The sequence below is a fragment of the Apis mellifera genome, linkage group LG10 (genome assembly GCF_003254395.2).
Source record: "Apis mellifera strain DH4 linkage group LG10, Amel_HAv3.1, whole genome shotgun sequence".
NCBI classification, from domain to species: domain Eukaryota; kingdom Metazoa; phylum Arthropoda; class Insecta; order Hymenoptera; family Apidae; genus Apis; species Apis mellifera.
In genome coordinates, this window is record NC_037647.1 from 4,666,953 (window position 1) to 4,691,107 (window position 24,155).

The 24,155-nt window shown below is 19.8% G+C and overlaps 5 protein-coding genes across 19 annotated transcripts; 4 read left to right on the top strand and 1 right to left on the bottom strand.

The window, feature by feature from the left end:
* Positions 1-370: 370 nt before the first annotated feature.
* Positions 371-1,886, top strand: LOC552392 (serine palmitoyltransferase 1). The gene is made up of 2 exons (XM_624765.5): positions 371-1,268; positions 1,345-1,886. Exons 1-2 carry the CDS (start codon positions 371-373, stop codon positions 1,848-1,850), a joined length of 1,404 nt encoding a protein of 467 aa, XP_624768.1. The 3' UTR covers positions 1,851-1,886.
* A 1,243-nt stretch (positions 1,887-3,129) lies between these two features.
* Positions 3,130-6,166, top strand: LOC550711 (60S acidic ribosomal protein P0). Its single transcript, XM_623103.6, has 5 exons — positions 3,130-3,228; positions 3,833-3,922; positions 4,044-4,454; positions 5,330-5,674; positions 5,924-6,166. The coding sequence occupies exons 2-5, from the start codon at positions 3,869-3,871 to the stop codon at positions 6,065-6,067; spliced, it is 954 nt and encodes a 317-aa protein (XP_623106.1). The 5' UTR covers positions 3,130-3,228; positions 3,833-3,868; the 3' UTR covers positions 6,068-6,166.
* Positions 6,167-6,911: 745 nt separating this feature from the next.
* On the top strand, positions 6,912-10,719 carry LOC100578132 (glutamate--cysteine ligase catalytic subunit). Of its 5 annotated transcripts, none has more exons than XM_026443353.1 (10): positions 6,912-7,005; positions 7,237-7,388; positions 7,999-8,108; positions 8,294-8,479; positions 8,579-8,751; positions 8,838-9,052; positions 9,159-9,527; positions 9,607-9,957; positions 10,046-10,227; positions 10,298-10,541. In XM_026443353.1, exons 2-10 carry the CDS (start codon positions 7,239-7,241, stop codon positions 10,464-10,466), a joined length of 1,905 nt encoding a protein of 634 aa, XP_026299138.1. In that variant the 5' UTR covers positions 6,912-7,005; positions 7,237-7,238; the 3' UTR covers positions 10,467-10,541. The 5 variants fall into 5 exon arrangements, with proteins under 5 accessions (XP_026299138.1, XP_026299135.1, XP_026299136.1 ...); XM_026443350.1 differs by adding an exon at positions 10,577-10,719 and having other exon boundaries at positions 6,984-7,388; positions 10,298-10,508; XM_026443351.1 differs by having other exon boundaries at positions 6,999-7,148.
* A 423-nt stretch (positions 10,720-11,142) lies between these two features.
* Positions 11,143-12,933, bottom strand: LOC727505 (protein Mpv17). Its single transcript, XM_006562061.3, has 4 exons — positions 12,689-12,933; positions 12,490-12,605; positions 11,998-12,219; positions 11,143-11,364 (listed from the first exon to the last, which is right to left on the bottom strand). The coding sequence occupies exons 1-4, from the start codon at positions 12,759-12,761 to the stop codon at positions 11,203-11,205; spliced, it is 573 nt and encodes a 190-aa protein (XP_006562124.1). The 5' UTR covers positions 12,762-12,933; the 3' UTR covers positions 11,143-11,202.
* Positions 12,934-13,734: 801 nt separating this feature from the next.
* LOC552330 (sodium/hydrogen exchanger 7) lies at positions 13,735-23,798 on the top strand. Of its 11 annotated transcripts, none has more exons than XM_006562053.3 (13): positions 13,735-14,017; positions 14,859-15,088; positions 15,244-15,321; positions 15,401-15,477; positions 15,747-15,956; positions 16,031-16,281; positions 16,360-16,562; positions 16,644-16,909; positions 16,982-17,033; positions 18,319-18,375; positions 19,555-19,743; positions 19,819-19,905; positions 21,127-21,294. In XM_006562053.3, the coding sequence occupies exons 1-13, from the start codon at positions 13,756-13,758 to the stop codon at positions 21,202-21,204; spliced, it is 2,040 nt and encodes a 679-aa protein (XP_006562116.1). In that variant the 5' UTR covers positions 13,735-13,755; the 3' UTR covers positions 21,205-21,294. The 11 variants fall into 11 exon arrangements, with proteins under 11 accessions (XP_006562116.1, XP_006562110.1, XP_006562111.1 ...); XM_026443355.1 differs by lacking the exon at positions 21,127-21,294 and adding an exon at positions 23,651-23,798 and having other exon boundaries at positions 13,736-14,017; positions 19,540-19,743; XM_026443358.1 differs by lacking the exon at positions 21,127-21,294 and adding an exon at positions 23,651-23,798 and having other exon boundaries at positions 13,736-14,017.
* The last annotated feature ends 357 nt before the right edge of the window (positions 23,799-24,155 follow it).

The following is a 24,155-nucleotide window of genomic DNA, read 5'->3' on the forward strand; positions in this document are numbered from 1 at the left end:
TATTTATGTATATAATATTATATATTAGTGCTGCCATCTGGCTTTTACTTGATTCTTCGAAAAAAGTACTCGCAGTTATTAGTCACTTGTAATTTTATCTAGTAATTATGTAATTTTATTTAAATTTTTTTAATATTCATCATTATATAAAATTAAGATTTAAAATTTTATAATTCATTTTCAAAATATAACTATTAATACTATAAATTTGCCTAATTATTTTAAAAGGTGGTAAGATTTTAAAATATATATTCTTATATATATATTGTACTTATATTTCAATGAAAAATAATATGAAATAATACATAAAGTGATTAAGTTAAACTGATTAAGTAATTAAAACAGGATAAAGTATCATATAACCAGAAACATGAGCACAAAATTTATATTTATTGAATCAATGAATATTCTTAGTATAATTCCTCAATATCATATATTGATAAAAACATTTTTTATTATTTTACTTATTTGGTTTATTAGTAAAAAATATTATAATAGTCATAAAAAAATAAATGAAGATGAAGTTGAAAAGAAACTTGCAGAATGGAAACCTGAACCTCTTATAAATAATCCACAAACAAATCATTTATCATTAAATCCAAGATGTATAACATCTAGAGCGGGTAAAAGAATAGTAGTAGATGGAAAAGATTGTTTAAATTTAGGTACACATAATTACCTAGGTTTAATTGAAAATCATGAAATAGAGGAAAATGCAATAGCAGCAATAAGAAAATATGGAGTAGGTTCTTGTGGTCCACGTGGATTTTATGGTACTGTTGATGTTCATCTTGAATTAGAAGAACGTTTAGCAAATTATACAGATACAGAAGATGCAGTTGTATATTCATATGGTTTTAGTACAATTGCATCCGCAATTGCAGCATATTGTAAGCGCAAAGATCTTGTATATGTTGATGAAAAAGTAAATTTTGCTATACAAAAAGGATTGGATGCAACTAAAGCTAATATTATTTATTTTAAACATAATGATGTGAATGATCTTTGTAATTTATTGATTAAACAAGCAAATCTTGATAAACAAAATCCTAAGAAAGCAGCTAAAACTAAACGTTTTTTAATAGTTGAGGGTATTTATATGAATACTGGAAATATCTGTCCATTACCAGAATTAGTTATATTATGTAGAAAATATAAACTAAGAATATTTATTGATGAATCAATATCATTTGGAACCTTGGGTGAACATGGAAAAGGCATTACTGAATACTTTGATATTCCTAGACATGAAATTGATATGATTATGGGTAATAATATTATATATTATAATTATCATTAATAAAATATTATAAATATTGTTATTATATTTTATATATTTTATAGGTTCTTTGGATTGGGCAATGGGATCTATTGGAGGTTTTTGTATAGGTACATCATTTATTATTGAACATCAACGTTTATCTGGACTTGGATATTGTTTTTCTGCATCTTTACCACCATTATTAACATCTGCAGCTATTACTTCTTTAGATATTATGGAAAATAATCCACAAATATTTAAATCATTAAGAGATAATTGTATAGCCATAAATGATGGACTTCAAAACATTCATTGTTTAGAATGTTTAAGTTTTCCAGAATCTCCAGTAAAACATATATATTTAAAAAATAGATTAGATCGTGCTACAGAAGAAAAATTACTTTCTAAAATTTCTGATAAATGTATTGAAAATAATTTAGCAGTTATAACTCCTGCCTATTTAGAAGCAGAAAAAAATTTACCTAGGCCTAGTTTAAGGCTTTGTATTTCTACACTTCTTAACAAAAATGACATTGATTTTGCATTACATGTACTAAAAAAATGCGCTGAAGAAATCCTATCAATATAAATTAAAATAAAATAAAAAATTAAGAAATCATTATTATTTCATATGTTATTTTATATATAAATTATATTTTTATCTATTTATGTATACTTATTCATATACATTGTATAATACAGAAAAATCTTTTATTGATTATATAAATGTATTTTCCTCTTTTCTATAAACTTTTATTTTTTATTTAATATTATCCCATTTTGATATTATTATGATAATTATTTCGTATGATAAAGATTTATTTAAAATTGAATTTAAATTAAATGTAAATTAATATCATGTGCAATTTTATAGAAGTAAATATAAAAAATAATATGATTTCTTATTATTCATTTCAAACTACACTTATTTGAATGTATTTATATATATATTATTAAATTTTATATTATATTATTTTGTATTATATTTTATATTACAGGTTATTATATAATGTCATATTACAGGTTATTATATTATGTTATATTTTTAAATATGTATTTAATTTTATAATCTTCATTAGCTGTTTTTATAAATTTTAATATGTTAAATATGAATTTGTAAATTATTTTTTTCCAAAATCTACAATTCTTGAAAGAATCATTTGTAAAAAAAAATTATAATTTTTTAACTTTGAAAGTATTTTTATCTCTTCACAGTAATAGTTATTCATTTACTCTTTATATGAAATGATTCTGTGGATTCACTCGAATAAAATGATATAAATAATTTATTAAATCATAAACATCTAAATATATATAAATAATGATAAAAATTAAAAGAATATAGAAAATGCACTCATTTTTATTGATATTCTTTAATTTATTTTAATAACTAAAAATCCAAAAGAAATCTAATAGTAACATGTGATAAAACAAATTCTTTTGTTAAAGCATTAAGAGAAGCTACAGAATCATTTTTATTTTTAACATAAAAATGAAATAGTTTAACAAAACGTACGGCAATGATAATGGTATTCGATGATGACTATAGTTTTGATTACAGAAGCAAATCAGTTTAAAAAAATTAAAATTTCTTATATAATGTTATATTTTATATTATATTATATTTAAAAATACTTTAAAAAATTTATATTCTTATAACATTAAAATTTTATTGAATTAGTGTAATTCATTTAAATATTAAATATATAATAATTTAAAAAAAACAAAATTAATAAAGAAATATAATATATATATAAATATTATATATAAATAATATAATATATTAAAATTTATATATATATCTTTATTATTTACATTAAAAATTAAATTTTAATTCATCATAGTATATATTTTTAAATTTTCGCGGTAAGACATAATTTTCTTAAAACATATCCGGTAAATTTTTATCATGGAGAAGGAAGAACTTCCTCTTTCTTCTAGATTGTACCCGTGTACTCTTTGCCAAGGTAAAAGAATTTTTCTTTATTATTTATATAATAAAATAACAAATTATTCATTTCTTGTATAAAAATAATTTCGTAGTAATATTATTTGCATTATTTTATATTAATAAAATATAAATGATATGTTTTTGTATATTTAAAAGAAAATAAATATGGTTATAATCACATGGTTATAATCAAATTTTTTAAATTGCAAATATTTATAATTTATAAATTTAAATATAGTGTTAATAAATATTAATTTAAAGTAGAATAAATAAAAGAATAAATACTAATTTATATATTATTAAATATCATATATAATAATGAAATAATCATATATTATATATAAATCAATTCAAATATGAAATTAATCATTATACGATGTTATATATACGTAATTTTTTAAATAATATTTGTATTTTTATATAATTTCAAATATAAATATATATATTAATATTAAATATTATAATAAAATTTATTTAATTGACTAATATTTAAATAAATTGAAAATTAGACAAAAGTAGAATCTGTGTGCAGATTAAAAAATTGTAAGTCTTATTATCTAATTTTAATTATGAAGAATCTTATAATAATAATAATAATAATGAATTATATTTATTTTCAGTCCTTAAATTAATAAAATATCCCTATACACATTAAGATGGGTAGGGAGGACAAGGCAACATGGAAATCCAATTATTTTACAAAACTTGTTGTAAGTATTTTTAATATTATTTTAATATAATAATATTAATAATATTTAATATATAGATATTTTAATTGAAATATTTGTAATTCATATATTTATATTTATATTACATATATTTTTTACATAGCAACTATTGGACGATTATCCTAAGTGTTTCATTGTGGGTGCAGACAATGTTGGTTCTAAACAAATGCAACAAATCCGTATGTCTCTTCGTGGAAATGCAGTTGTATTAATGGGAAAAAATACTATGATGAGGAAAGCAATCCGTGGTCATATTGAGCGTAATGCAGCACTTGAGAAACTTCTTCCACATATTCGTGGAAATGTTGGTTTTGTTTTTACCCGTGGAGATTTAATTGAAGTGAGAGACAAACTTTTAGAAAATAAAGTCAGAGCACCAGCTAGAGCAGGTGCCATTGCACCATTGAGCGTAATTATTCCTGCTCAAAATACTGGTCTTGGTCCTGAAAAAACCTCATTCTTTCAAGCTTTGAGTATTCCAACTAAAATTTCTAAGGGTACTATTGAAATTATTGTAAGCATATGATCAAATTTTTATATTTAATTACAGTCGAATCTCAAAAAAAAAAATAATATTAAAATCTTCAAATTATAATATAGATAAAAGTTTTTTTTAGTAAGAAAAATTTAATAAAACAAAGATAAAACAAAAAAATATTATATAAGTTTTAATATTTTTCTATTTGCAAGAATTGAAGAAAAAATTCACAAATATATTTTATTTTCATATAATTGAAACAATTATGATAATCATATTAAAATTGAAAAAAAAAGAATCATTTAATAAATAAATTAAATGGTTAGTTAATAATAGATTGTAATATATAATTATTAGAGGTGTATGAGAATCTAAAAATGTTGAAAATTCAATATTCTGAATGAATGAATTTCAAAAATTCTTATCTTATAATTCGATTATTATTGAAAATATCAGAATACTGAGAAATTGAATAATATTTTAATAATAAATGTACTCACAAAATTAAAAGAATAATTTCAAAATCAGAAATTTTGATAATTTCAAATTATGATATGTTTTCAGGAATTCGATTGTGAAATGAATTTTCAATCTAATTCGGTCCAATTTTTGGATTCTCACATAACTATTTATAGTTATAGAATATATATATATAATTATAGAATAATAAAATCACTGGTAATAAAAATTTGAGATCGAATTTTTCTAAATTCGAATTATAAAAGTAAAATACTTCTCAATATATAACAAATAATTTGATTTATACAAAGTTTATATTTTGATAAGAAATTTGTTTAATATAATATGAAGGAACAAAATTATAGTCTTACTGAGATTCGACTTTATATTTTATATAAATATATAGATTAATATATTTTCATGTAAAAAAAATTCATTTTATTATATTTTAGAACGATGTACATATTTTAAAACCAGGTGATAAAGTAGGTGCATCTGAAGCTACTCTTTTAAACATGTTGAATATTTCTCCATTTTCATATGGTTTACTTGTTGAACAAGTTTATGATTCTGGTACTATTTTTGCACCTGAAATTTTGGATATTAAACCAGAAGATTTATGTGAAAAATTTATGGCTGGGGTAGCAAATTTAGCTGCAGTTTGCTTAGCTATTGGTTATCCAACAATAGCTAGTGCTCCTCACAGTATTGCAAATGGATTCAAGAATTTATTGGCAATAGCTGCTGTTACTGATATTGAATTTCCAGAAGCAACTACAATTAAAGAATATATTAAAGTATGTAATATTTTTTTTTATTCATATTTATGTGTGTAATATAAAAATAACTTCTAAACATTAATGTGATGAATGCTTTATCTGACAATCTTATGTAATTAGTGTCAGAGCTAGAAATAGCGGAACCCACTGGCACTGTAAGATTTTTGTTGAAAAATGCGTAAAACGCAGTCTGATAAAAAGAAAAAATATATAGTTTTAATTATACAAAACTATTTAAAATTTAATATTAATATGATATTTTTTTAGGATCCAAGTAAATTTGCAGCCACTGTTTCTGTTGCTGCACCAGTTGTGTCTTCTACAGAAACACCTGCTGCAGAAAAGAAAGAAGAAAAGAAAGAAGAATCTGAATCAGAAGATGAAGATATGGGATTCGGTTTATTTGACTAAAATATAAATATACATACATACATGTATGTATTATGATATGGCTAAATTCACAAATTTTTCAACAAAAAAAAATTGTAATAAAATATGATTTATAATACATATTGGTTCATTTTATCATTCCTTTTATTTGATTTTTTATATATAAATCTATGTATTTATTTTTATTTATCAATAAAAATAAATATATCATTGAATCAATAGTTGATATTAGTTAATTATTAATCTAAAAGAATTAAAAACTGTTGAAATATATATTGAAATTTTTTATTTTATTATGGTAAAATATTATAATTATTTATATTTTATTTATAGGAATAATTAAATAATTTTAATATTTTTATAATAATTTTAAATATATTATTAAATATCTATTAATTTTAAAAAAATTTATAAAGTAATATGTGCAAAATAATCATATTGTATATATTATATAGTAATTATTGTACATATAAATCTGAAATAAATTGTATTTTTATGACGAATTTCAAATATATAGTATCATATAATGCGATAATATACTTTTAAAAAAAAAAATTTTTTTACAATTCATTTTATTTATTGCATAATATTAAACAATTATTTTAATTATTATAAATTAAATATTTAAAGTATTTATTTACAAATTATAAATTTATTATCCTATTTTTTATTATTTATAATATACATAAATATAATAATCATAAATCAAACAAATTCTTAGATTATCTGGCTATTAAATTTGTGTTCTATATTTTAAGAGTTAATCTCTTTAATTACATATATGAATCATCTGAACTGACCAGCAAAATGTTTGCAATGATATTAATCAATTAAAGATAAGATAATCTAAGATTATACAAAAAAATTATACGATTATTTTTATCAAATCAGAAATAATTTTAAACTGATATCTCCAGTATTTCTAGTTATAATGTTCTGGTAGGAGAATTACCTTGTAGTTAAGTATATATCATTGAAGTGACGGGACATTTGTAAAATACTGTAGTTAGTCTACAAAGCATCAATAGTATTATACTTATCTTATTATAGAATTTTCATGGTTTTCTGAGTGTGAAGTAAAGTTATATCTCGGTATATCTCGGTACAAATCGGTTTGAATCGATCTTCCGCGAAATTTTGTTTTGAGTGTCAAATTTTAAAAAAAAATTAATATTAATTAACCTGTATAGATATGGGATTATTATCCGAGGGAAGTCCTTTAACCTGGGAAGAAACGAAAAATCTTGCTGATCATGTTCGAAAACATGGGATTATTCAATTTATTAATTTATACAAAAGACTTAGAGATCGACAAGGTGATATACTCAAATGGGGCGATGAGGTAATATTTATTTTTTAACTTTATATTTATTTGATTTGAGTTTTATATATATTTTATTTGAGATTTGTAAACATAAATCGTAATTTCATATATTAATGAATATATATTAGTTTTTGCTATATCATTTTCATAAAATAATTTAAACATAAAATATTATGCAATATTAATTTTTAATACAATTAAAAAAATAATTTTTATTAATAAATTTTTATTTTTAATTTAACATAATAATATTAATTATTAATATTCTAAATTCAATTATAATTTTCAAAAATTAAATTTAAATTTTATTTTATTTGTTGTTTATATTATTTTTATTTGCTTGAATTTTTATATTATATATTATAATTGAAATATTAATAATTGAAAAGAAACAATAAATAAATGGTGCAATCAATTCTAGTTATTTAACTATTATAAAATGTGACCTTGACTTTTTTTTTTTTTCAATTAGTTCATTTCTAGATCTGAGTCAACATTTTTTACTGTAACTATATAATTTATTGATATCATTCATATAATATAAAATCAATATATTTTCTTATTTATTACTGTAATTTTAATATTTAGAAATTTTTAACATTTATAATAAAGAAAATCTTTTAAATAGGTTGAATATATGCTTATCAAATTTGATGATGAAGCAAAAATTGCAAAGCTTAGTTTAAGAGCTGCAGAAATATTAAAAACTTTAAACGAAAAAGAATATAATGATCCAGTGTAAGTATTTTATATTTTTTTTTTAAATAAGAATTTAAATTTATATTATTTATAAATATTATTATACATATAAATATATATTTTATTGATTCTTTATAACATTTATTATTATTTATTTCATTATTATTTAATATAATGATATATTGATATATATAATTATATAATAATACATAATTATTTCATAGCAATATTAAATCATTATGGAGACCTGAATATGGTGCTTATATGCTAGAAGGAACACCAGGAAAACCATATGGTGGTTTATTAGTTCATTTTAATATTGTTGAGGCTAATATGAAATATAGAAGGCAAGAAGCCTCAAAATTACTGGGGCCTAATGAAGTTTTAATGTCTTTAACTAATTTTCCTAGGTATATAAACTTTTTGATATTTTTAATATTAAATACTATCATAATTTATTATGATATTTTATTATAAAAAGAATTATTATTTTATATATTTTCTTACAGAACAGGAGCACATGACTTTACAGATCCTCCTACATATCCAACTCCAAATTCAGGATCATCAAAAAGTTTGTTTTTTCCGGATGAAGCTATCTATCCTGGCCACCCTCGATTTAAAACTTTGACAAGAAATATAAGAAAACGACGCGGAGAAAAAGTAGCTATAAACATTCCTAGTATGTATTTATATACTATTCCTAGTATAATATATATATGTTTTTTTTATAAATAAAATAATTTAACAAATAGTATTTTTTTGCAGTTTATAAAGATAAAAATGTTCCAAATCCATTTAAGGAAGATCTTAGTTCTTTAATTGAAGATAAATCTAATTGTGCAGCTAAAGAAGATCACATTTATATGGATGCTATGGGTTTTGGAATGGGATGTTGTTGTTTACAACTCACTTTCCAAGCTTGCAATATAGAAGAAGCAAGAACTTTATATGATCAATTAACACCTTTATGTCCAATAATGGTCAGTAATATGTAAATAATAATTATGTTTTCATAAATTCTGATGATATGAAGTTAGCATATTCTTTCGCACATACGTTACAGAACATTTGTTTAAAATTCGACAGTTGGCTGTAACTGCTGCTAGTCCATTTTACCGAGGATATATAAGCGATGTTGATTGTCGATGGAATGTGATATCTTGCTCTGTAGACTGCAGAACACAAGAAGAACGTGGTCTAAAACCTTTAAAAGAAAATAAATTTAGAATTAATAAATCTAGATATGATTCCATTGATTCATATCTTAGTGTACAAGGAGAAAAATATAACGATGTTCCTTTAATTTATGATGATGAAGTATATAAACAACTTTTAGATAATGGAATTGATAAATTACTTGCACAACATATCGCTCATTTATTCATCAGAGATACTGTATCTTTATTTTCTGAAAAAGTGCATCAAAATGATTTGGAGGATACTGATCATTTTGAAGTAATTATTATTATTAACTAATTTTAATATTAAAATTTAACTTTATTTGATTATATAACTACTATTTATAAAATTTCAGAATATACAATCAACCAATTGGCAAACAATGCGATTTAAACCACCACCACCAAATTCATCTATAGGATGGCGTGTTGAATTTCGTCCATGCGAAGTTCAAATTACAGATTTTGAAAATGCTGCAATAGTTTGTTTTATTGTTCTTCTTACAAGAGTTATTTTAAGTTATAAATTGAATTTGCTCATACCAATTAGTAAAGTTGATAAAAATATGGCTCGAGCACAAAAGAGAAATGCTGTTACAGCAGAAAAATTTTGGTTTCGACGAGATATTACATCAGATATAAAAAAACAAGATGATGGACAAACAGAATATACAGAATTTACTATTAATGAAATTATCAATGGAAAGGTATTAATATTTTTTCATTAATTTTTTCATTTTTTTCAAATAATATTAACAAAAATTAAAAATGTTCTATAATATTTTTTTATAACAGGATGGTGTCTTTCCGGGTTTAATACCTTTAGTAAATTCATATTTAGCCAGTATGGATGTAGATGCTGATACGCATTGTACTGTACAAGCATACATGAAATTAATACAAAAGAGATCTTCTGGAGAGTTATTAACAACTGCTGCATGGTTAAGAAAAGAAGTCCTTTCACATCCAGAATATAAGTACGTATTTTTGTATTTATAAATATAGAAATTTTTATTGTATTTCTAATCTTATATTGCATTAATATAGATATGATTCCGTAATAACACAACGTATCAACTATGACTTATTAAAAAAAATACAAAAAATAGTATCTAATGAAATATCGTGTCCAGAATTACTCGGGACGTGTATATCATCTAAAACTAATGAAACCATACCTGCAGCAGTTGCAAAAGCAGAAAAAGTTCCAATGTGAATTATTCTTGTTAATGGTAATGGTTTAAATATGCTTAAACATATATATATGTGTGTGTATGTATGCATATATATATATATATATATATATATATATATATATATATGCATACATACACACACACATATATATATATAAAATAGATATATGATGACTTAAATAGACTACAATTATTTTAAATTTAATTTTCGTTTATTTTACTACACTTCAAATGTTCTTGTATGTACTTAAAATAATATATATTTACATATGATTTAATGGTTATTAAAAATAATAACATTCCATAAAATAATATTATTCCTGACACATAAAAAAATATATACATTTGTAAAAAATATCAGTTTTTTTATAGAAGGAATTATTATGATATAAATATAAATTATGACGTTTATATGACTAAATATAAATAATAATTACTAAAAACATATATTAATTCAGAAAATATACAATATATATATATATATATATATATATATATATATATAGTTATTTTGAGATCAAATACTTCATTGTAATTATAAATACAATTTTTAATAACTTATAACAAAATGCTTTTGTGATTATTTACAATGCTATCGTTGTTTTATGATAAAATACTATATTGTTTATTTTTAATGATTAATATTATAAATATGTTATTCAAAAGTTTAACTTTTTATTATGTTATTGTGAACAATATTTAAATTTAATAGTTAACATCTGTATTTAAAAAAAATATATGTTTATAAATTTTTACTTATTTTATATATATATTTATTTGCCTTTTTTGTTGTTCTCCTAAAGTAAATGTCTTATATGATATATAAGTATTCCATAAGATAGCTACTGATTGTACTAATAGAACTTGATATTGTAAAGGTATAAAATAAAAATTAATTAATTGTATTATAGGCCAAATCTGAAAAAAAGAATTATACATTTTTTACAACAAAATTTATTAAATGTACAGGGTGTTAATATATTCGTGGAACATCTTTCATGTAAACTAATTTTTAATTGGATAAAATAAATAACTGGAATTGCAATTGACTTCCATGTTACCTAATATAAATATATTTTATAAAAAATATAAAAATTGTTAAAAGTCTTATTATCTTTACTGAAAATATATTTATTTTTAGAAAATATTATAATAAAAAAAATTATATATAATTTTTATAAAAAATTTGAATATTAATCTGGAATTGAATTTAATATTTTCAAAATAAATATTTCATTGATGTAATTTTGATATAATTAAAGTGTTAAATTACAAACATTTAAGTTTGCATTAAGTGAAATGAGACAGAAACAGAATGAAACTGCAGATTGATAGAAAAAGCTATTTCTTTCTATTTTCATTTCACTTCATTTAAATGTAAATATAAATTGCTTATAAATTATTTGTTAATTTATTTATTAAATCTAAATTGATATTTTTATATATTAATTTTTTATTTGTTCTTGTCTTTAAAATTGACTCTTCAAAAATGTCACATAAATATATTAACATTTTATATAATTATGGAATTTATTGTAAAATTATTATTACTTTATAATTATTAAGTAAAATATCTAGATATTCATTAGATAATTTCGTTTTTATTTGTTCAAAATCTTTTCCTTGTAAAAGACCAATAGTTGTTAGCACAATTCCTAAACCTGCAGGTGCAAAAATTAATTGATCACAAGCTACTTTCTTTAATACTGCAATTCCAGTCTTTGAGCCAATATATTTATCTAATATTCCATACCAGGTTCTTGTTACAGGTCCCTGTCATACCCATTAAATGAAATTTATTTTATAAAATGTTATATAATTTTTTATACAATTTAATTATTTTTTATATAATTTATATAATTAATTAATTTATTATTTATTTAATTACACTATAAAAAATTTAATCATAATTTAATTATTGAATTATTATTAAATTTTAATAAATAAATATATTATTACTTAAATATATTAATAAATTAATATTATAAATGTTATAATTAAATGTTAAATGTTTTTAAGTATTTTTGAATCAAATTGACTTACAGTAATAAAAAATCCTATACTTCCAAATTGAGCTGTTCTTAGAAAATCTAATTCCTTAAATTTTTTTCGTTCAATAAAATTTTGTGCAATTTGATCTCCCAATGCCATTAATATACCTGTTAATTTGATACCATGAATAATTAATATGTTCAATGATAAAATAATTTTTAATATTTTAGAAATACAGGATAGTTATTACCTGCTTGTGTTGCTTGAATGATTATTGGGTACCTTGTCACTACTCTTCGATATACTTTGATAATACCCCACATATAGATAATGCCATTATTATTTCATTTACAAATTATCACAATTTTAATGACTATTTAATAAATTAATATGTATTTTAATTTATTAATTCTATCTTTATTTAATCTAATATTATGTATATACTTTACATATATATTTATGTCATTTCTTAGATTTCTTATATTGACAATAAATGTATTTTAATATATTTAAATATAATATATTAAATATATTTAAATTATATCAAGATATTTGATAATATCAAATGTGATAATATTTAATAATATAAAGCATGTAGATTATTAGATTTGTAATGAATTTTAATTTATGAAATAATTAAGTATATTATTATATACATATAATATAATACACATATATATCTCATATCTATTTAATATAATCTTATTTGTTAGAAAATTATTAAAAAAATAATATCTTCATATATCAGTAAATTTATTTTAAATATTATGAAATATTTTATAAAAGCATTGATTTTATATTCTTGAAAGCTTTATATATAGCCTACCTGAGGCCATGATGAAAATAAATTCGGACTAACAATGTCAGAATTCTCACTTCGATGTAATTAATCAAATTACTAAAAATAACTAGCGTGAGATTTATATTGTTTTTCAATTTTATGTTATCAATATTTATATTTAATTATATATGTTGTCATGGCGAATTAAATATACAAGATATAAAATAAAATTTTTATTATTCAAGTATGTAATAAGTATGTATAATCATGTATATATTTTCTATATTTATATAGATAATATGATTATATATACTTATATATATTTATAATTTTTTTAGAAAAGTGTTAAGATTATACTATTAAAATGTTATTAGATTTCTCATTTATTTCAATATTGAAATAGAATTCCCGCTTCGAATAAATTTAACAGTGTTACCAAATTCTGTAATATTCTACTATGTTTATAAATATATTAAACAGATTTTATATCAATAATACAGTTGGCTGTACTGTTAAATTGACAGTCTGCTTAAGAAATGGTTGCAAAAGTAAAGATGGCAGTAAGGGGTGATGCACAAATTGTCCTCTTCGTTATTTTGTGTATTTTCTTATTAAAATCATGTAATGGAGCTGCGACAGATATTGAATTAGATGCAAAAGCACAGCTATTGCATAGACTTGATAGTTTGAATCTTTTATTGTACACATTTTTATTGATATTAACTGTTTTAACAATATGGACATTTAAACATCGTCGCCTTAGGTTCCTCCATGAAACTGGTCTAGCTGTCATTTATGGTAAGTCGTCTGCTATAACTACTGTTTACAATCGTAATTATAATGCAAATTATGCAAATTTTAATTTTTATTTAAATTTATTTAAAATTTTTTTAAAGCATTTTTTTATTAAGTATAAATGTATATAGTAAATACTTTTTTATTTCAGATTTATATTCTTATATTCTATTCTTTGTAGATAGATATATATAAATTATATATGATATATAGTTAAAATAATATTAAATACTTTTATTATATATATTATAATAATATAATAAATATAAATATATATAATATAATATAATAAAAATATTTTCAAATAAATTGACTTATTTATATTTATATATCAAAAATATATATTTAATTTTAATTAATTATAATTAAATATATTTCATATAATTCTAAATTGATTATTAAAAATTATTAAAAAGAATAAAAGAATAAAAGAATAAAAAGAATAAATGATAAGTAATAATTATTAAATACTTATTTTATTAATTTTCTATATTAATATTTATTTTAATATTGATTTTTTTTTTGTCAACAAACATATCATAATATATCTTTATAATATCTTTTATGATATAAAATATCATAAAATATTACATCATAAAATTAATATATAATCTTTATATATAAATAAGAACTAAGATTTAATAGTTTAAAAAAAGAATAATTTTTCATTATTTGAAATATTAATTATCAATCATTAATGATTAACTTTAAATTATAATAATTTCATAAAAGTTATATATATTAAACATTTTAAAATAATATTAATTTATTATGAATTTATTATTATATGTACATCTGTATTTGTTCTCTATATATATTAATATATATATATATATTTTTTTAGGATTAATTATAGGAGCAATAATACGTTATGGATTTACAACAAGTAGTACTATTCTTCACATGCCTGTTGTACCAGACAACAGTAGTAAATATAACCAATCAGTTCCTCCTGATACATTATGGTTACGTTTTCCGGAAGATAAAGGAGGTGGTAATATTATTAAAAATAAAACATTTGCCTATTTATTCAGAGGAGAGATTTATAAACAAGATAATGAAATAGATTTGAAGGTATTATTTAATTTACTTATTTATAATCTAATTTTTAATAATACATTAGAATTATTAAAAAATTAAATATTGTATTTAATTATGTATTTCATTAAATTATAATTAAATAGAACAGTAAAAGAAAATAATTAAATGAAAATATAAAATTTTAATAGGCCACCTTTGATTCTGAAATATTTTTTAACATTATTTTGCCACCAATCATTTTTCATGCTGGGTATAGTTTGAAACGTGTAAGTAGCAAATGTTCAATTATTTATATTTATATTTATCACTATAATTTAATACTATTAATTTTGTATTTTATTTCAGAAATATTTCTTTAGAAATTTAGGAGCAATTCTTATGTATGCTTTAATTGGAACATCTATATCAGCTTTTGTTATTGGGTATGTTTTTCATTTATAATGAGAAATATATGAATATATAATTAATAAATAGATATATATTTTCCTATCATAATAACAAGTTTATTTACATCTTTTGAAGTTTTTATATGGAACATTTCTTATGATTAATTTTGCGTTCATAGGTCATTTAGATTGAATATATCTGTTGTTTTGTTCATTGACTATAGATAAAGAAAAAAATTCTTTTTAATATAATGTTATATTTTTTTAATCATATTTCTTATGTTTATATTATTTTTTTTTTTCAGAGCTTTGATGTATGCTTTTGTACAATTAATACCACATCTCTCTGCTTCATTTACATTTTTGGATACTTTATATTTTGGTGCATTAATATCTCCCACAGATCCATTGACAATAATTTCTATTTTTAATGATTTACATGTAGATGTAAATTTATATGCTTTAGTATTTGGAGAAAGTGTGTTAAATGATGCAGTTGCAATTGTACTTAGTGGGTATGTATATAAGAATATTAAAAAGTTTTGATCAAATATACATATAAATTATATATATAAATTATATATTTCAGTTCCATACAAAATTATGGAGAACGTTATCAATCAGGTTCAGGTGGATTTGAAACCGTAGCATTTTTCCAAGCATTTGGTGATTTTGTTGGAATATTTAGTTTATCTTTATTTATTGGTGCTACCATGGGCTGTATTACTGCTTTGTTAACTAAATTTACTAGAGTTCGAGATTTTCCTCTTTTGGAATCAGCATTATTTGTTTTAATGTCCTATAGTACTTTCTTAATTGCTGAAGCATCTGATCTTACAGGTAATATTTTATAATATTATATACATTAAATTTATCATCTTCAATAGTAAATTTTTATATGTAATTACTTATATACAGGTGTAGTTGCAGTCTTATTTTGTGGTATTTGTCAAGCACATTACACATATAATAATTTAAGTCCAGATTCGCGTCAACGGACAAAACAACTATTTGAACTTTTAAATTTTTTAGCAGAAAACTTTATATTTAGTTATATTGGTGTTTCAATGTTCACTTTCCCGAAACATCATTTTGATCCAGGATTTATTTTTGCAGGATTCGTATCCTTATTTTATAAATATTAATTTTAAGTTAATATTTCATATACATACTCTTTATGATCCTTAATTATTTTATTATAGTTATGTGCATTATTAGGTCGCGCAGCTAATGTATATCCATTATCTTTTATATTAAATTTGGCACGAAAACCAAAAATATCATTAAATTATCAACATATGTTATTTTTTGCTGGTTTACGCGGAGCTATGAGTTTCGCTCTAGCGATTAGAAATACTGTCTCTGATGCTCGACAAGCAATGTTAACAACAACGAGTTTAATTGTAATTCTAACAGTTATTTTTCAAGGTGGTGCAACAACCCAATTTTTGAGCTGGTTTAATATACCGTAAGTGTAAAAGATTTCTGCTATTATAATCATAAACTTTTTTATTTTATTGAAATAAATTATTTTTTTCAGAGTTGGAGTAGATGAAGAAATAGAAGGATTGTCACATAATGGAATGCGCAGTGTAAGTATTATATTTTTATTTTTAATTATTATTATTGATTTTTTCACTTCATAAAAGTATAAATAATTTTAATAATTAAAATTTCATTTGCACTAACATATTTAGTGAAGAGTAAGATTTCTATTTATGTACTTTTGATATAAAAAATATAATAATATTTACTATAATATAATTTATTCATTACTAATATTTACTTTAATAGAATGCAATTTTTTGTTATTTTTATAAATTTACAAATAAATTTTTTTAAATAAATTTGCCATTTTATTTTTTATAAATAATAAAATATGTTATGAGAACAAGTGATAATAACATCTAATTTCTTATTATATATAAATAAAAAATATAAATAAATTTTTATTAATTTGTTCTATTTTTATATAAGAAAATATAAAATATATCAAAAGTCAGCAAAATTTTAATAAGATTATTTTAAATTTGATTATCTTTTAAAATTATCTTTTAGATTTTATTAGATATTATTGTTATCAGAAAGCATCTCTTTATAAATTATATATACAACAATTTAAATCATAAACTAATTGATGTCAATTTTTAAAATTAAAAATTTAAATTTTAATTATTTATAGCTATGAAAAAATTTTAATATTTTAAATTAATATATTGATAGTATTTGAATATATTTAAATTTTAATATATTTAAATAATTATATAAATAAATTAAAGAACATTTAGTAAAATGTAAATAAAAATTCTATATTTATTAGAAATAAAAGAAATTTCATCTATTATTGATCTTTTTAGACCATCTATGTATTATACAACATATATAATGTAATAATTATTACATTATATAATAATTAATAATTAATAATATAATAATTATAAATATAATAATTATTTAATATAAAATAATCTAAATTGTTTAACAAAATAATATTTCTCTAAAAAAATTTAAATGCAAATATATTTGTGCATGAATGCTTTTTATACTATTATCCTTCATTCCTAAATTATTGGTGTATGCATTTTTAATATTATATATTATTATCAATAATTTCTAAAATTTTTATTTCTTAATAAATATACGAGAAAATTATATTTATAAATGTTTATTTTTTAAATTTCATTTAAATAATATAATATTTTTGCACAAAGATTAAATCATATATAGCTTGCACTAGAATTTAACATTTTATAAAATCTAAGCATGTCTAATTACATTATATTAAAGTTGATAAAAAAGGCTTAATTAATCTTAAATAATTGCGCTTAATAATTAATATAAAAAAAATATTGGAATTTAACATACTAATGTTAATAGTCTGGTGGCGAAGGTGGCTTTGGAGATCTGGACATACGTAGGGAGAGAAGTCCGCCGGTATGTTTTTCTATTAAAAATTGAGTTACATTATTTATGTAATCATAAATAATTCATGCATTTAATGAATTCCTATTTATTACATTGAAATTAATTTAATCTTAATTTTTTTAGTATTTAATATTTTCTTATATCTTATATCTATGCAATAACAAAAATTAGTTTTATGCATAAATAGTATTATATGAGTTGCTTTCTGTCACTATCTATTATTAATAGAGAATTTAATATTTTAAAATAGAGATTTAATAAAAATCATCTTATTAAAATATTTGCAATGACTACTATATTTTGTTAAATGAATATTATTAAAATATTATTTATTAAAAGTATAAATAAAATAATATGTAATAAAATAAATATAATATTCAGATTATTATTTTATATTTTAATAATATCAAATCATATAAATACATTAATATCTGCATATATTAGTTCTTTTTTGGAAAATAGTTAAAAATGAATTTAGTTTCATAAAATATAGAAATTACTATTTTATTTTAAAAATAAAAAGAAACTTCATTTCATATTATGTTTAATTAAATCTATATATTAAAAATAATATTACTAATAAATTTATATATGCTTATGTTTATATCTTGTAAATTAATTTAGCTTATTTTTATATAAGAAAATTAATTGTAATGTAATTGCTAATATGTTTGGCTTTTTATATAAAAATTATAATTTCAATTTCATTAAATGTTTGATTTGCTAATTGCATGAGCTTAAATATTTCTTTTTTTGTATTATTTTTGTTATCCATTCTGTATGTTGATGATTAGTATATAGTGTATATGTTTATATCCATTTATATTCATTAACATATATTCATTAAGATATAAATAAATATTAACAAAGTATATAGAATGAACAATCAAGCATGTTTTTAATATTATAAAAAAATTTAATTAAAAATCTTCAATATAAAAATTATTTAAAATTGTATATTATAATATACAATTTAATATAATATACAATTATATATATGTTATTTAATCATTTTTATATAATTCAAATTTATTTAGTAATTGAATTAATAAATTATTTTTATTATTTAAATATTTTTTATGAATGTAATTTTTAACTTAATTTTTAATTAAATTTGAAAAAATATCATTATCATACAGGATGGATGATTAAAATATTCTTCACATTTCACAGTATAATTCTATGCAGGATGGATCATTACCAAGCAGTGGCATAAAACCTAATGAAAAAGCATTACTTGCCAGAATCTGGGGTGATTTTGACACACGCTATATGAAACCACTTTTAACTCACTCCAGACCTACATTACTGGAAACATTGCCAGTTTGTTGTACACCTTTAGCTAGAATTCTTACAACAACACAACAAATGACACAGGTATAATATATGATTTTAGAAATTTTTTTATTGTAGAATTATTAGATATTTTATTTCAAGACATTTTTATATTAGGATGAAGCTGTTAGAAAAGCAGATTCAGATTCAGATTTTTGTCTTGAAGATCGTGAATTGGAGCGACGAAGGACTAGTGTCCAACCGGTGAGTTTTCATCAACCTAATCTCAATTACACTATTAATCCGTGCTATCAGCCTAACAGCACAGATGCAACTAATCCAGATGAACCTTATGTAATTCTTAATTTACACAGAAGGTAGAAGTACTGGATTTGATTTAAAATATTTAAATCTTGTAAAATTATATGTGAAAATAATTCTTATATTATGGTATAAATGAATTTATCATTTATATCTAATTTTCATGTAATTATATTTTAAATATTGTTTCAAGTTATATCATTACTTAAAAACACTTGTACAACATAGCCTTTCCATTTTATATGAAAATTATATGAATTATATTTTTAGTATTAAATGTAATATATATTTCTATTTAATATCTTAAAATTTTATTGTTAATTTTATAAATTATACTTATATTAATTATATTTTCTTATATATAATAAGAATTGCTTATATCAAAATCTTTCATATAAAATGTATAGAATATGCATGAAAAATTTATTTTTCTTTATTATAAATATGCAATGATACACATTTGAATTATTAAATATAATATTAAATAATATTTAAGTTTATTTATTTGTGAAATTATTTATATATAATAAGTATATTTACTTAATTATAATCTTAATATAAAAAAAAAAATATTGTGTATCATTGTCATATTTAGGTTTATGGGTTATTAACAATACTAATAATATTTTTACAATGACAAGAAATCAATCATAAAATATAATGAAATTGAAATTTTATTATAAGCATGAATCTACATATAGTCATTTTACTAAAGTTATTTTACAGATGCAGTAAATGTATTCTAGTCATTAATTACTTGTAAGAAATTTGTGAAGAATTAATGAGTTTATTTCAAAGATTTATTTGAAATAATGTGTCTAATATTATAATTTAATATTCCTTATCCACATAACAAATTAAATGTTAAAAAGATTATTTCATTTCTTACTTTTTCAAATAATTTTTTTTATTCGAAAATTATGTTTAATGTCTAATATTTAAAAAAATATTTAAAAAAATTTTAAATATTCATGATATATTTTTCTTAAATTAATTTAAGTGCTAAAAATTTGTGTTTTTTATTTTAATGTATATATATATATATATATATATAATGTATATATATATACACATATATATGTATATATATATATTTTTTTTCTTTTTTATAATGTAGAACAATTTTTTTAGTCTATTTGATCGCGCTCTTACCAATTTTTTTAGAGAAAAAGAAATGATGATGATGATGAGGACCTAAGAATCATTGGAATGGAAGGATTTATTCCGTTAAGAACATTGTAACGAGACAGAAGCCATTGAAAATAATGTTTTGAGAAGATTATTTTTAAATGCTTTATATTATACTTAGGAGTAGGATTAAATATTAAAAATAATTATATATTTTGTATATAAAATTTTTTAATAATAGTTTTAATTTCTTTATATCAATAGTAAACAAATTAATAGTATTCTCTCTATATATTTCTCAATTTTTTGCAATTTTAAAAAAAAAATTTATTATTTTTTCATTTAAAAAATTTGATGTACAGTAGTTATTTTATAATAATTATTTATTATTTGAAAATGAATCTTCATATTTCTATATTCGTGTTAATTTTAAATTATTTTAAATTATTTAATACATTTCTTTTTTTTAAATATTAGAAATAATATTATACAACAAATTATCTGTACTGCACTTATTTCTTGTCTTTTTAATATTATAGTGCAATATATTTTAATGTAAATGTAAATTATGAAAATCAAAAGACATGTAGTACATAATAATGGGTTTTGAAAATGTACATATTGTGATTTTTTTGAAAGTATTAATATAATATAAAAAAATAATTATAATAATAATAAAAACTTTAATAGAATTTTGATCTATATTAAAGATTTATATAAAATTACTATCATTTTTAAATATATTGTAATTGAACATTAAACATAATTTTCAGTGTTCAATTAATTGTTTTTAAATTTTTGAATCTTTTTAAATCTCATTATATCTCAATAACATTATTAATAGTTACAAGATTTATGAAGTAAATATTATGCAGTATAATTTCTGTAATTTTTTTTTATATTAATTATATATTTTATTTATTCATTGTTATATTGGAGAAGGATCTGTTTTCATCTATCATTTAATGAATGTTATTGCATGTAACCTGAGAAACCAAATTACTTTTCAGGCATCAATTTTTCATATCAGAAATGCCATCTAAAAATTGCCGCTTGCACACTTATGCTATTAGTAACAAATAATTTCTGCAAAAAAAATAATCTTTTATATCTGCTTTCTATACATTGTTTATGAATATTTCTTACTATACAATTATATTAAATATATTTATTTTTAATTATTGGTGTAAATTTTGCTACATAGCACTTGCATATAATTTAGTGCACATATAGTTAATTTCATTTAATATAATTTATTAATATCATCAAAAGAAAATAAAGTGTATAAGTGTTTTGCAATTTTATATATTTTATATTTAGAAAATTTTAAAAAATTATGGTAGTATTATTAAATCATATATTTTGTTTAAGATTTTTTAAAAATGTTATATTATTGTGCAATCGGCAAATAATTTATTTTGATAATAACAAATATGTAATTATGTTAATATGTAATTTATATTTTTTTAGAAAATATTTTTGTTCTGTGTAAATTACTATTTTTTATTATATAATATTTTTTGTACTCTTATTTTTAATTTTTCAATTTTTGATTTTATTATAGCATATATTGCTTATTTATATTTGGTTTCTCCACAGACACATGTAAGGAGCTCTCAAACAGAACACGTTTATAAAAAATAAATCTAATATGATTTATTAAATTGAATAAATTTTTGGGACTTTTTCTACAATTCTTTTAAATACAAATTAATATTCTTCTTATTCAATATACCATAAATATTTAATATCAATATGTTACTTCATTCAAATTCTAATTCAGTATGTTTTATTTTTAATATTGTCTAATTTTGTTATTATACAGATAAATTTTAATTTCTTCAAGTAATATAAAACATGTATGTTTTCTAATATATTGTAACATCTCAGATAGTATTTAATGAAAATTATGATATAGGTATGTGCGTATGCAATGTTGGTGTCAAGTATTACATATTATTACTGTACTATAGTTTCTATAAATGTTGATTATATTTTATTAGTATTTATTTTCTTCAATATTTTGGATAATAAAAAACATTGACTACAAAAGATTAAATGTAAGTATTGTATAAAGAATAAATAATAAGGAAAAGGCAAAAAATTATAATATATTATATTATTTACATTTATATTACATTATATTTGCATATATTTTTTTAATTTTTTTTTTAATAATAAATTTAAAAAAATGAATTTAATTTTAGATTACAAATATATATATATAAAATTTTTTTAAATTAATATATAAAAAAAATATATATATATTTATATATATAAAATATAATATATATAAATTTTTAAATTAATATATAAAAAAATATATATATAATAATCCTTCTCCTTATTTAATAATTTATTTATTCTAATTATGATACTTGCATAAAAATAGATTCTATTTTAAATGTTAATTTAAACTTGTACATATTACTGATTTTGTTACAATAATTTTTACCAAGAATCTTTACACACATAAAATCAATAATTGTATTTGATATACTAAATAATGCGTAAGAATCTAGAGATGGATTCTTCATATATTTAATACTTTGTGGGGCAGCTGGGAACTGTGATGGGAGAAGTTAGTCCGGGACCACTACCATTGCACACACGCGTCGCCTTGCCAGGTTTGGTCGGCAAACATTTATAGAGACTAATTGATATTGGTAAATAACCTTACCTTTTTATGTATAATATTATATGTGCAACTAATAAATGTATTTATTTGTAAAGCTTAGAAAATCTGTGCAAAAATTATTACATTTAATATTATCCATCATAAATACAATTTGAAGCTTTTCTATTATATGCACTTATTTAATTAATATAAATTATAAAAATTAATAAAACATAAATATATTATTAAAATAAACAATTTATATCACTCTCATTTTATAATAAGTATGATTATATTATTGTCTTTTAAATGTCAAACTCAAAATTAATATATATATATACTATATTATAGTATTACATATTACATTTATTGGTTGTACTAAATTTAATCAAGCTTTATTATGTAAAATAAAATTAATTATTAGTTATATAAAAATTAATAAATATAA

Excerpts from the sequence above, each read along its gene's own strand:
- LOC552392 (XM_624765.5), top strand. The coding sequence starts at position 371 with ATGAGCACAAAATTTATATTTATTGAATCAATGAATATTCTTAGTATA. Across the intron at positions 1,269-1,344 it reads TGAAATTGATATGATTATGG|GTTCTTTGGATTGGGCAATG; the intron begins GTAATAATATTA and ends TATATTTTATAG.
- LOC550711 (XM_623103.6), top strand. The coding sequence starts at position 3,869 with ATGGGTAGGGAGGACAAGGCAACATGGAAATCCAATTATTTTACAAAA. Across the intron at positions 4,455-5,329 it reads AGGGTACTATTGAAATTATT|AACGATGTACATATTTTAAA; the intron begins GTAAGCATATGA and ends ATTATATTTTAG. Across the intron at positions 5,675-5,923 it reads CAATTAAAGAATATATTAAA|GATCCAAGTAAATTTGCAGC; the intron begins GTATGTAATATT and ends ATATTTTTTTAG.
- LOC100578132 (XM_026443353.1), top strand. The coding sequence starts at position 7,239 with ATGGGATTATTATCCGAGGGAAGTCCTTTAACCTGGGAAGAAACGAAA. Across the intron at positions 7,389-7,998 it reads TACTCAAATGGGGCGATGAG|GTTGAATATATGCTTATCAA; the intron begins GTAATATTTATT and ends TCTTTTAAATAG. Across the intron at positions 9,958-10,045 it reads ATGAAATTATCAATGGAAAG|GATGGTGTCTTTCCGGGTTT; the intron begins GTATTAATATTT and ends TTTTTATAACAG.
- LOC727505 (XM_006562061.3), bottom strand. The coding sequence starts at position 12,761 with ATGTGGGGTATTATCAAAGTATATCGAAGAGTAGTGACAAGGTACCCA. Across the intron at positions 12,220-12,489 it reads GTATAGGATTTTTTATTACT|GGACCTGTAACAAGAACCTG; the intron begins GTAAGTCAATTT and ends TGGGTATGACAG. Across the intron at positions 11,365-11,997 it reads TTTTACTTAATAATTATAAA|ATTTGGCCTATAATACAATT; the intron begins GTAATAATAATT and ends TCTTTTTTTCAG.
- LOC552330 (XM_006562047.3), top strand. The coding sequence starts at position 13,756 with ATGGTTGCAAAAGTAAAGATGGCAGTAAGGGGTGATGCACAAATTGTC. Across the intron at positions 15,089-15,243 it reads ATAATGAAATAGATTTGAAG|GCCACCTTTGATTCTGAAAT; the intron begins GTATTATTTAAT and ends AAATTTTAATAG. Across the intron at positions 17,034-18,318 it reads CACATAATGGAATGCGCAGT|TCTGGTGGCGAAGGTGGCTT; the intron begins GTAAGTATTATA and ends TAATGTTAATAG.